Raw genomic sequence first — 13,384 nt, 5'->3', positions numbered from 1 at the left:
TGAACGAGAGAGCTAAAACGCGCGGGATTTTGAGAAAAAAATAGTGCGCAGCGTCGCGTTTGACGGTAAGTATCTTATTGTTAAATGTGAATTTTTGAATATGTAACTGTTTCTTTACTTTGCTAACAAAACATGGAATAGTATGGATTATAAATCAGCTTATTTCTTTTACAATTAATAGCTAAAATAAGGTGGACGCCAATTACTACACCGAATTTGTACAACTTCCATTTTGCGTCCACGGTGGGCGCAAACTATACCTATAGTGCATAACAATAGAACATATTGCGTCCACATTGTTTTTCATTAAGTAGCAATGAATTGTTTGTTAAAATATGTAATTTAAAATAGATTGTAAATTTTTGACTTAGACTACAAGTTGATAATTTAAATTTTCATTCAAATTAGCAAATTTTTATGCAATTTTTTTCATTTTAAAATGGGTTTTCTTAGAATGAGACTAGTATCTTTGAGAATGAGAATCAATAAGTCTGTGGTTAAGAAAATAATATATAAACAAAAAAGAAATTTAATTTATTAGAAACTAAAAATAGGGTAGGTAGGTAATCTTAATAGAACTGATTATTATTTATTTACATAACGTAACTTTGTTTTTTGTTAATTTTTAGTTCTATTAATGATGAGAAGATAAATATAAATAAGTTTTTCCAGTTTCCTTACAGTGAATTATATTAATAATAATGTTGATTTTAGGGTTCCGAACCTCAAAAGGAAAAACCGGAATCCTTGTAGGATCACTTTGATATCCGTTCGTCTGTATGTCCGTCTGCCGGTCTGTCTTTCTGTCAAAACCCTTTTTCTCAGTAACGCGTTGAGATATAAAGCTGAAATTTATATTGAATACTCAAGTCTACGGTCCCTTGAAGCAGTGAAAAAATCAAACTTATAAGCCAAAGCAATCAGAAGATACAGCCGTTTATGCTGCAAATTTTCGCAAATTTCGACATTCGCAAGGGAATCAAAACCTACAGGGTACTTTACGTGAACACAGACACTTGAAGTTTGGTACGAAGCAACGTCTTATAGCACAAATAAGGGAAACATTGAAAAAATAATCATTTACAGTTAAAACATATGAAAAAAAAACAGTTTATACAGGAACCCTCGGTGTGCGAGTCCCACTCGCATTTAGCCGGTTTTTATTAAATAACTATATTCGTAAATAAATAATTTATTAATATCTAATTTTTATTTGCATTTATCTGAAAAAGTATCACCCAATACACTCTTAATTCTGTTTCTAAGCTGGTGGACGCGAACTGGTCCACGGGTGGACGCAAACTGGAATTTTTGGACGCGAACTGGGTAAAACGCCTAATTCTGCTATTTGTCTAGATAAATAAAAACCACATGATATTTCCAACACAATTGAAAGTAAATCTTAAAATAGACTATGTAATGAACACGTTACATAAATTTTGCGTTGAAATTAGTTCTGGAACATTTTTATTTTCTCCTTCAAACTTTCCAACTGCACTAAGTGGACGCGAACAGGCGCAATGACCCTAGACACTTCGTTTAAATAAACATTTAAATGTTTTCTAAACACTTAATTTTAAAAAGAAGATAATGTGTTTTTATGATATTTTGTTTTTAAACTAACGTTTCGGCACAATCTCTTTCCATGAAATAATTTGATCCTTTAGATTATGTTAATCACGCATTACACATACAATCTTAATGTGCTAATATACACCGATCCACCGTTTTATCACATTGTTCCTAACCTTTAAAATTAAAAGACAAAGTGTATCCTGTGACATTTACTAATAAGCATACGTGTTTCAGAATTTTCTTTCATAATTGAGTTGTATCTAACAACAAATAAAGCTAAAGAGTTGATGTTTTCAAAGCATTAAGATCGTCAGAATTCTATTTAATGTGAATAAAAATACCCAGTAAGGACAGTATCTTATCTAATGTATAAAACGTGAGAGAAACAAAGATGTTAGAAACAACTTGAAATTTATTAGGCTTCATTGCTGGCAACATCTCTTCGTGTTGCATAATAGTTTCTAGAATTGAATATTGCGCGACTTCAAGAAAACTTTTATTATTTCAATCCAATAAATCACCAGCGAGACTTTCAATAATTGGATTGCATCAAAACTCAAATTCTATGAATCATTAAGAAATCAAACTTTTGCTATCTTCAATAATTGAATTTCTTACAAAAATCTGTTGTAAATTTATTTTTCTTTGGAATTAATTAATTTCCAATTGTTTTAGGTTACTTATTATTTAAGGAATTCTGCGGACAAACGTCAGAGGAACCAGTGCCACATTTAAAGTTTTACGAAGAGGTATGATTATGTCGTACACACCCTTCTATTTCAAGTCCAAATATATACATATTAAGAAATTAATGTAATGAATTTGTTACAGATTAAATTATTTGAAAAGCAAGAATGTGTCGAAGAGAGGCGGCGGATCGCGAGGGACATTTATGATAATTTTATTATGAAAGAACTCTTAGCTCATTCCCACGTAAGGATATTATTTGAATTAATACTATAAGTGTAGGACTTCGAAATTAGCTTTGGATAGCCTCGCGAGAAACGTATTATCCGGAAAACCAATATTTATAAGCACTTATTTAGTAACGAAAATTGTATTTTCTTGTTGCTATAATACATATTATATATAATATACTCGTATATATATGTGGAATACGGTAAACGTTGGTAAAAATTAATAAATTTTCGAGCTGTTATATTTTGTAATTATGCAGATACCTACGTTCTGGTAATTAAAGTTTTGGTAGCATTAAGAAAATTTGACATGTGCATACTTCATTAAATACCAGTCAAAATTTCCATTACCATCGAAGCTAACGTTGTATGAGTTTCTTTAAGTACACACTTTTGGCGTCGTTCCAAAAGAGTGCCTCTTCACAATCGTTCCTTCCTAATCGAACGTGGATTTAATATCTTTTAGACTATTATAATGCTAATCCCCAATGTTCTCGTGTATTTAAAGTATAACAACGGCCGTCTCGAGATTTTATTGGGCACAATTAAAATGCGTTACTCAATAACTGTTAAGAGTATGTATATGCTTCTTCATTAATGCATTTACGAGAGCATTGTTTATCGTACTCTATTTAACGAGCAACGTTGCGTTTTCATTTCGACGAAATTCAATTGGGTAGCATATCGGTTTAAGACGTGATTAAATCAGATACTGACGTATCTATATCCATGTAAATTAGAATACAGCAGCAATAATCTATAGTAACAATACATTCTGTCACTGTGTACTTGAATGGTGTTTGCTGTTTTTCAACACAAGCAGATAAAATACGTCTATAAATTCCCTTCGACGCGACCTAATTCCGCTTAAAGTTTCGTAGCTCCTTGGTGAATAAATTGAAGAATTCAAACGGCTTTTTCAATTTGATGGGAATTGTTTCCTTTTCGACGCGTAAAGACTATCTACTTATCTGACGGAGCTGTATCAGAGAAGCTATTTAGCGATTAAATGTAAATAAGGAGACACGTTTAAGACTTAGCTTATGAGAATAGAAATGATAATTAATAAAACGCTTGTTGAAACCAGACTGCTAAATACAACAACAAACGGCAACGTCCGTTTTGTTGATTTTCATATTTCAATTGTTTATTTAATTCCAGGATTATTCTAAAGAGTGTGTAGCGCATGTACAGAAATATCTAATGAAACACGAAGTACCACCGAATCTCTTTGAGGTAAATGTCTGTATAGCGGTATTTTGACCCTCGTGAGCTTATATGTAGGTATTCTAATATTTTATTCATGTTTTAGCCGTACATTGAAGAGATTTTTCAACATTTAAGAGGGGAGCCTTTTAAGAATTTTCTAGAAAGGTGGGTTGAGAACGTGTTTGTGTTGCGTTTATATTTAAGTTAATTTATAATTGAAAAGAGAGTGACTGTTTATTCTTTCTTATAGCGATAAGTACACGAGATTTTGCCAATGGAAAAATTTAGAATTGAACATACAGTTAACAATGAATGACTTTAGTGTCCATCGTATTATCGGACGAGGAGGCTTCGGCGAAGTGAGTATAAATACAATTATCCGTTATTGAATTTAAGTACACGTGCTATGTTTATTTAGAAACCTAGTAGACGTTTTGCAGTCATGTGATGTGTGACATTCTTCATTAAACGATAAGTAACGAAATAAATATGTAAGTACTTGTTTCGACTCACGTCAATTACAAATTAAAAAATCGTTTATAAAGATTTTTTTCATTTGTAACAACAAACAGTTCAAAAAATATTATCCTTCAATGTAAAACACCGTTTCTGTTAGACACTGTATAGTATTTGTTACATAACTTCAAAATACTATAAAACAAGTAAATGAAAAAAAACTAAATACACAGAAATTATGTCCGATTAACAAGCTTTATTACGGGAAGTAGACAACTAGTAATTACGTACCTACATAATATACAACGAAAATGCAATAAAACGATACAATATAAACCACAACGAGTACATTGTATAAGCAATAGTTTTTCAAAATCGATCGAACCCAAATTTCTTCAAGCGCAAATAACAACCAACTTTGGCAATCGCAAAATTTGCATATATTTTCATGAATTTAAACTAAAACCCGTCTACGTATACAGGTATATGGATGCAGAAAGGCGGATACAGGGAAGATGTACGCCATGAAATGTCTGGATAAGAAACGCATCAAGATGAAGCAAGGCGAGACGCTCGCACTCAACGAGCGGATAATGCTCTCTCTAGTCAGTACCGGGGTGAGTCCATGTTTTATTACAGTTTGGATTTATTGATAATCTGTTATAGTGTAAGTGCAATTTGATATGGCTTATTCTTGAAAACAATTCAATGGACAGTTCTTATTAGTATCCTGTGACGGAGAAATAGAACTTTAAACTACATATACTATTATAAGAATTGTGGTAACCAGATAGCTAGGTTGTATAAAATATATCTGTAATAGCTGTGCCCCGCGAGAAATCGCAGGTGAAAACCCGCTGTCGAACCTGCGGGAAAAATGAAGTAATTCTATAGATCATGAATTATTCTGATATAATGCATTTTACCTACTGTAAAGTTTCATTCAAATCCATCCAGTCATTTTTCGTGAAAGAGTATCAAACATACATAGAAACTTAGGTTTTTAATATTAGTAAGATATTTAAGGCTTTTTCCTCCATAGTATATGCGTACTTTTTATATGTAGGTAATTCCTTTCGTATTACAATGCAGATGCCTGCAAACGACGTATAAGCACATTATTATATTTATTATTCTTCTTGTTTTACTCAACGGTAACCAAAGTATATTTAAATAATGGCGTATTTAAACTTTGGAGTTCTTTATTTATTTGCTCACGTTGAATTCATTTGAAGTTCAACCACTTCAACAAAAGTTTAAAGTCAATATTGTTGTTTTATTCTTGTTTATATTTATTTATTTATTTATTTATTTATATTTGGGAAACAAACAATACAATATATCATATAAACAAGAGATAACAAACCATACACATATCAGTAAAGTTTCCACTAAAAATTTAAATTCTTAAAAACAAATACACATTCAGTCACAAACAGTCTACTTGTGGATACAAATAATTATAGAAATAACAAGCATGAATACAATTCAAATATCTCAGTTAGTTACTATTGCATTTATTTCGAACTTTGGTTTTGTACGATTTGAATTTTTCGTTAAATAAATCAAGGTCACTAAAATTATTATTATAATTATGACAAACACGGCAACACATTTCACTTCTGTACTCATCCTGCGCTTAATAGATTCAAACACCGCTAGACACAGTTTCAGTGTAGGTACAAAAGTTAAATCGTACAAATAATAGGAAAAGTTTTATGCACTCACTATATAACCTGAATATCATAGGGCCTCGCGAGGCGAGCACTCAAGTGCCTAAATTGGGTTTGCGTACGTGAACATTGCCTATCTAGGACGTAAAATTGTAGTTTCACTCGAGATTCTTCTAGGCCAGTAGAAATCGACACTAAAAAAACCCTAAATTCGCAAAGCACGATGTAGATTTGAATTTTTGGTATGTTGTTTGGATCAGTTAGGGTGATGTAAATCCCAATTTGCAACTTCGAAAAAGTTGTGCTCGCTGCGCACCACGTGATAAACTGCGAAAATTTTGGACTTTTTTCACTTTTTGCTCTAAAAGTCATAAACTATGCGTTTCCGACAAGTATGATTCAGTACATAAATTAAGGTTATTAAATTTGCAACAATTTAAGCCTAACCGCAGCTCTCTAAACCTTATAACGACTAAACTGTGGCCATTCGAAGATGGTTCATTTTTCCGGAAATATTGAAATTTTTAGTTTTGCTCCCGTTTGAAGCAAAATATTGGCAAAAACCGCTCGTTCTATGAGAAGTTCGTATAATAAAGTTGTAGTGCATTTAATTTTCTTTCATAAGAGCATAGAACAAAGTCTGTGAGACAAATAGTTCACTCACAATATCTGAAAAACAAAAAGAAGGTAGAAATAGATTTTTAAAGAATTGAAACTGAGGGCATATAAAATCATAAAAAGGATAATACTTTTTCATTTGCAGGATAGGTAATTAACAAAATTACAAAGATAATTAAATTTGCAACAATTTCAGCCTAACCGCAGCTCTCTAAACCTTATAACAACTAAGCTGTGGCCTTTCAAAGACAGTCAGTTTTTCCCGAAATTTTCAAATTTTTAGTTTTGCTCCCGTTTGAACCAAAATATTGGCAAAACCGCTCGTTCTATGAGAAGGTCATAAAATAAAGTTGTAGAAAATTTAATTTTGTTAATTACCTATCCTGCAAATGAAAAAGTATTATCCTTTTTATGATTTTATATGCCCTCAGTTTCAATTCTTTAAAAATCTATTTCTACCTTCTTTTTGTTCTTCAGATATTGTGAGTGAACTATTTGTCTCACAGACTTTGTTCTATGCTCTAATGAAAGAAAATTAAATTCACTACAACTTTATTATACGACTTTCTCATAGAACGAGCGGTTTTTGCCAATATTTTGGTTCAAACGGGAGCAAAACTAAAAATTTAAAATTTTCGGGAAAAACTAACTATCTTTGAAAGGCCACAGCTTAGTTGTTATAAGGTTTAGAGAGCTGCGGTTTGGCTTAAATTGTTGCAAATTTAATTAGCTTTGTAATTTTGTTAATTACCTATACTGCAAATGAAAAAGTATTATCCTTTTTATGATTTTATATGCCCTCAGTTTCAATTCTTTAAAATCTATTTCTACCTTCTTTTTGTTTTTCAGATATTGTGAGTGAACTATTTGTCTCACAGACTTTGTTCTATGCTCTAATGAAAGAAAATTAAATGCACTACAACTTTACTATACGACCTTCTCATAGAACGAGCGGTTTTTGCCAATATTTTGCTTCAAACGGGAGCAAAACTAAAAATTTCAATATTTCGGGAAAAATGAACCATCTTCGAATGGCCACAGTTTAGTCGCTATAAGATTTAGAGAGCTTTAATTAGGCTTAAATTGTTGCAAATTTAATAACCTTAATTTATGTACTGAATGATACTTGTCGGAAACGCATAGTTTATGACTTTTAGAGCAAAAAGTGAAAAAAGTCCAAAATTTTCGCAGTTTATTATTTGCGTATAATCTTTTTTCCTACTTTCCCAAATTTTGTTATTTTGTTAATTACCTATCCTGCAAATGAAAAAGTATTATTCTTTTTATGATTTTATATGCTCTCAGTTTCAATTCTTTAAAAATCTATTTCTACCTTCTTTTTGTTTTTCAGATATTGTGTGTGAAATATTTGTCTCACAGACTTTGTTCTATGCTCTTATGAAAGAAAATTAAATGCACTACAACTTTATTATACGAACTTCTCATAGAACGAGCGGTTTTTGCCAATATTTTGCTTCAAACGGGAGCAAAACTAAAAATTTCAATATTTCCGGAAAAATGAACCATCTTCGAATGGCCACAGTTAAGTCGTTATAAGGTTTAGAGAGCTGCGGTTAGGCTTAAATTGTTGCAAATTTAATAACCTTAATTTATGTACCGAATCATACTTGTCGGAAACGCATAGTTTATGACTTTTAGAGCATAAAGTGAAAAAAGTCCAAAATTTTCGCAGTTTATCACGTGGTGCGCAGCGAGCACAACTTTTTCGAAGTTGCAAATTGGGATTACATCACCCTAACTGATCCAAACAACATACCAAAAATTCAAATCTACATCGTGCTTTGCGAATTTAATGTTAATTTCCACTGGCCTATTCAGCATTGTAAGGAATTTAAAGTGAAGCATGCAGGATTATGGTTAATCCGACACAATTTTTAATCTCCTCTACTGGCTGACATAATTATAAAGACACCTAAACGTTGCATTCGTTACCTTCTCAACGACATAAATATTATCTTTTCAAAAGACTGAATGAAATTTTTTGATGTGAAAATATCATAAAAATTCTTATTGGATAGTGTGAACGAATCGTCTAAATTTTAAAACGCGTGGGTCTATCAGTCATTCGGTCTGTCACAGTTCTAAAAAGGTATTGATAGATGAGCGCTACTAAAAATGTCCACATAAACCAAAATCCATTTTATTTTCAACACATAAGCTCGCTATGATTATTCTTCACTTTTCATATTACATCTTTATGAAATGCACACTATGAGAGGTATAATATGAAAAGGTAAGTCATGTTTTAATGAGCTTTTCTGTAGTTTGTATAAGTTAAAAGAAAGTTCTATTCAAGGATAATGTGAAGAAAGAGATTTTCTCTTTGCGTAGGCGGTGGCTCTATATTTTTATGGTTACGCATAAATAACAGTTTCAACGATCCAGTTCCTTTTCTATTAGTTTGATAATAATATAGCGATACAAAAAATACTGTAAATATTTATTGGATTTTTTTATGTAGTGCAAATATGATTGCTAAATATTTTGTTACATTAACATCAGTAATTTATTGTATGTAGTCATTCGTATGTTATGGACTTTTTCGTCTTGCTTTGTCTGAATACTTTGCAATGTAATGTGATAATTTCGATGTTGTAATTTTGCGTAAATGCGAATATGGAACGTGTCGTTATATTATAGATATAAATTATACGATTTATATTTATAGATATAAATCGTATGTTATTTATCGGTTATCTGTAGCTTAGTCGATAACAGGCTACTTTGATTCAGGACAATAGCTTTACGATATACCTACGTATAGGTAATAAGCGATATTGCATCGGGGACATAAACGATATCCAGCCAATTGGACTGAAACGAATTGGCTCGCCCTCAATTTGTCGACGGACTCCAATCCGCTTCCGCTGCATTTTGTTTTATAATCTCAATTGATTCTTCCCCATTTTGCTCATCAACGTACACTTTCCTTTAAACGACAATATAATGTGTTGCTACATTTTTATTATTGCCGACCTAAAAGCCTTAACGTAACCTTAACGAGGTCGTCGGTATTGGAACTTTATAAAACGGAAAACCGCCTCTATTCCTCCGCCATAATGTATTAAATTTATGTAAGTTTTGACATGAGTTTTCTTTTGGGCCGATCTCGGCTCGAACTTCATACTATTATATGGTAATAAACGATTTAGTTTTATGTTAAAGGGTAACAAAACTCGGCTTTATTAGGGTTATCCGATATTGATGACGTTTATGCCCACGCATTTCGCATAGCTATAGATATAAACAGGGTCCATGTTATTCGGCGATAAAATTGCTGTAAAACGTGCCTGATGTTATGGGAATATCAGTGGAGTATGATAGATTGGATATTTAATCGTATATTGCAACTGAATGCAATCACTCAGAAGTTCAGAACAATTAGTATTTATTACATTACAGTATTTGTTGGGACTTTTTATTAATAGATATCAGCTCATTGAGACGGATGACTGAGTTTAGCTTTTATGAGCGGTCGTCTGGTGGCTCGGCGCCGCCTCGTCTGCCAGTATGGACAAAATAACACTTACACGACTTAAATCTTTTGGACACGGTTCGTCTACAAGCAGTTGAGCTTAGCTATGTACATCAAATCCGCCCAATGACTTCATTTTAGTCAGTCGAGCAGATCAGATCAGAAAAACTTTAAAGTACTTATCACGAAGTTCATGTGGATGATACTCATACGATACAGAATTTACCCACACAATAGACGTTTGAAATAGATTATTCATTTTAGCAATTCAACGTATAACTATCCCTTTTATTTTAATGTAAGTCAATTATGATGTTATGTGTAATTAATTTTGATTATCGTTAAAGTGCTTCTATTGATAAAATTGGTTAGCTACGCAATGATAAAGATACGTCATAGCAGTTTATTAGAATACATATTACTATCAATGTAATTATATTTTGATTATTTATTACTAGGCTTATATGACGCAGGTACAGCTACGTAGGTATGTTTTAGCAACGCTATACGAGAGTGTACATTCACATGGGCGCTTACGCGATCGCTGCTCAACAAAGGGGACGAATTCGTAACAAAAACATAATTATTATTTCCGTTTGCCACACCACAGGTTGACGTTATAACTGAAAACGTTTATTTCCTGAATGCTATTTTAGATTTCTAGTTTCTCAACACTTCGAAAACCCTCGATTTATGCGTCGGATGTTTTTTTAAGGTGGAATACCTAGGTATTGCAGTTATGATTTCACTAGAAAATTTAGAGGATGTATAAAATAATCGGTGATATACGCCTGAGTGGATAAGTCTGGGGGAAGTATTATTGTTCTTTGCTCATCGTACGAAGAATTTGCTTACAACGAGGAAAATAAACATCTCAAAGGAAAAAAGCTTTAAATTTTGCACGTGTGTTAACGTCACGAGAATTCCCAATAGGTACCAAAAAGTGTGGCAACTGGCATACGTCACCGTAGTCCGTAGTGGCGGAACTTTCCTATAGTCATCAGACCCAGTATCACGTAATACTGACATCATTTATCCAGTAAGATTATGATAATAGTTATTGATTTAATGTATGTTTTGCTATTTTTATCAAGACAATATGTCTATATCCTAAAATAACCAATTGAAATTGTTAAACTGCATTGTTTCCAAAGAGCATTAAAAGTTAAACTAATAAGTGTTGGTATCTTATTAGATCCTTAGGATGTTAGGTAATCTTATAAGAAGTATAAGAAGTGATCTATATCACATGATTTATTCCGATGTTTACTCGTCTAGAAAATATCAAACGGCCGTATTTTCTCAAATCAAAAGCTAGACAAATATTTCTGCGCCATAACAAATATTTCTCCATATTTCAGGTGGACTGCCCGTTCATAGTATGTATGACGTATGCATTCCACACTCCAGATAAACTTTGCTTCATACTGGATCTTATGAACGGCGGGGATCTGCACTACCATTTGTCGCAACATGGCGTCTTTAATGAGGCTGAAATGAAATTTTACGCTGCTGAAGTTATATTAGGTGAGAATTGAATTACTTTGTTTTAGTGCATCTCCTAGTTTGTTATTAACTTAGACTTGTATAAGTTCTCGATATTATATTACGAAATAGAAATTATCTTCAAACTCAGTTAACGGGTATTACAAATAAAATGTAGTGTTTAGAATTAAGAAATTTATAAGTGAAAGACGTTCCCAAATAAATACGTTATCATTAATCCTATTTATATTTAAGTGTAATAGATACCCTATTAGGCTATTATCTTTTACGACAAGAGTGCATTAACTTTTTGTCGGAATCGTGTAAGGAGAAAGCTGACGTTCTATAATGAGGAGCGAGCGGGGAGGAAAACTCAGTGTTTCATAGTATTTGGTTTAAATAAATAAATTTAATACATATGAACAGCGACATGAAAAATAATCCCAATGACGAGCTATCGCAGCAATATAAAGTAACATCTGTATCCTAAATCACAGGCGTATGCGTCATTTCGATTATAAAAGATGAATCAAACATACTCGTATCAAAACGAAAGTCATAACAATATCATAAATAGCCGAGTTACAAAAATAGGCGTGATGGTTTGTTTAAAATCGTGCTAGACCGGCAGGCAAGTGGAACGTGAAATACCCATTAATATTAACTAGAGCGACCAAGCGAGCTGCAAGTACGTAGCTTGAATACACGTCGAGTGTGACGATGTACGACACCAAATGGACGCTATTTTATAATTCCCTTTTATTTCTTGCCGATTTTTTAAATATAACTGAATAACTGCTAAATAAATTATCAGCAATTGTTTGTGAAGAACGGTTTTATGGGTAAACATTCAGATAAAGCGCATGTTTATTGAGATACTATGAGATTTGTACAATTTTTAAATACGTTGCTTGAATAGACGTTTAATGTGATACTGCGCCAAATTGGTAGCACTTTGCAAATGTGCTTCGTAATTCACATTTAATTCGAGTATAAAAATGATTAAATTTAAGAAACTCGTATAAACATTATTGTCCTACAATCTACATTTATATGAGGTCTATTAAATTGTTTACAAATATGTAGTGCTTTTATGAGATTGAACGTTCAGATAGAAGAATTTAATATGATATTAGAATATTATAGTTTTTTTGCGAATTGGGAATTTTCAAACAATGTTGACAATAATATGTGAGACACCATAGATTAAATACTGGAAATTATTCATTGTGAACGTGTCGATTTGTATTTTAAAATCAATACAACAAATAATTGTTATTAAGATTGATTTAATGCACTTGTTAATACTTATCTGAAATCTTAAATTTTTTTCCTCTATAATACTTAGCTGGTAGCATTTCTTCAAGCGATCAAGTTTATATCAATAAGATGTATATTCAGACCTCTTGTAGTCTTAAAGGCCAGATGTATATCACCACTTTTCTATCTTATCAGAATTTCTATAGTTTCCAACTTTCCAGTGAAGAATGATGTTTAATTTTATTATAAAAAAAAGGAAATATATTCTGTACCTAATTCAATAATATAGCTTTTTACTAGTGACATTATTTTCAAAGAAGGTATGGACTTTTTAATTTTTGCATTATCCTCTTGATATTTTATTTTACATATTATTATTGTCTTGTGTATTAGTGTTGTGTGTAAATAGACTTTTTAGCTTTAAATATAAAGTTCAATTTCCTTTGTAATCAGGTCTAGAGCACATGCACAAACGTCACATCGTGTACCGAGACTTGAAGCCGGCGAATATCCTGCTCGACGAACACGGCCACGTGAGAATATCCGATTTGGGTCTCGCATGTGATTTCTCCAAGAAGAAGCCCCATGCTAGTGTGTAAGTGTCATTTTAACAGAAAACATTATCGAATGCTTTAACAAAGTGGAAAGTAAAATCCCGATTTTTAATTTTTTGAAGTTCTGAAATGTATGCAAGA

The 13,384-nt window shown here is 32.2% G+C and overlaps 1 protein-coding gene across 2 annotated transcripts in view; it reads left to right on the top strand.

The window, feature by feature from the left end:
* The window catches only part of Gprk1 (G protein-coupled receptor kinase 1), a 31,235-nt gene that overhangs the window by 10,031 nt on the left and 7,820 nt on the right, over positions 1-13,384 (top strand). For both annotated transcript variants that reach the window (XM_089702468.1, XM_089702469.1), the window contains exons 3-10: positions 2,251-2,324; positions 2,407-2,508; positions 3,654-3,728; positions 3,805-3,866; positions 3,952-4,060; positions 4,640-4,774; positions 11,306-11,471; positions 13,143-13,284. In XM_089702468.1, coding sequence (XP_089558594.1) covers positions 2,251-2,324; positions 2,407-2,508; positions 3,654-3,728; positions 3,805-3,866; positions 3,952-4,060; positions 4,640-4,774; positions 11,306-11,471; positions 13,143-13,284 — 865 coding nt within the window. The remainder of the gene's footprint in view (positions 1-2,250; positions 2,325-2,406; positions 2,509-3,653; positions 3,729-3,804; positions 3,867-3,951; positions 4,061-4,639; positions 4,775-11,305; positions 11,472-13,142; positions 13,285-13,384) is intronic.

The sequence above is a fragment of the Colias philodice genome, chromosome 13, assembly GCF_061535455.1.
Source record: "Colias philodice isolate Cphi_HAF_F1 chromosome 13, ilColPhil1 Martin Lab GWU primary, whole genome shotgun sequence".
Taxonomy (NCBI): domain Eukaryota; kingdom Metazoa; phylum Arthropoda; class Insecta; order Lepidoptera; family Pieridae; genus Colias; species Colias philodice.
This window is presented reverse-complemented; position numbering and strand designations above follow the sequence as displayed.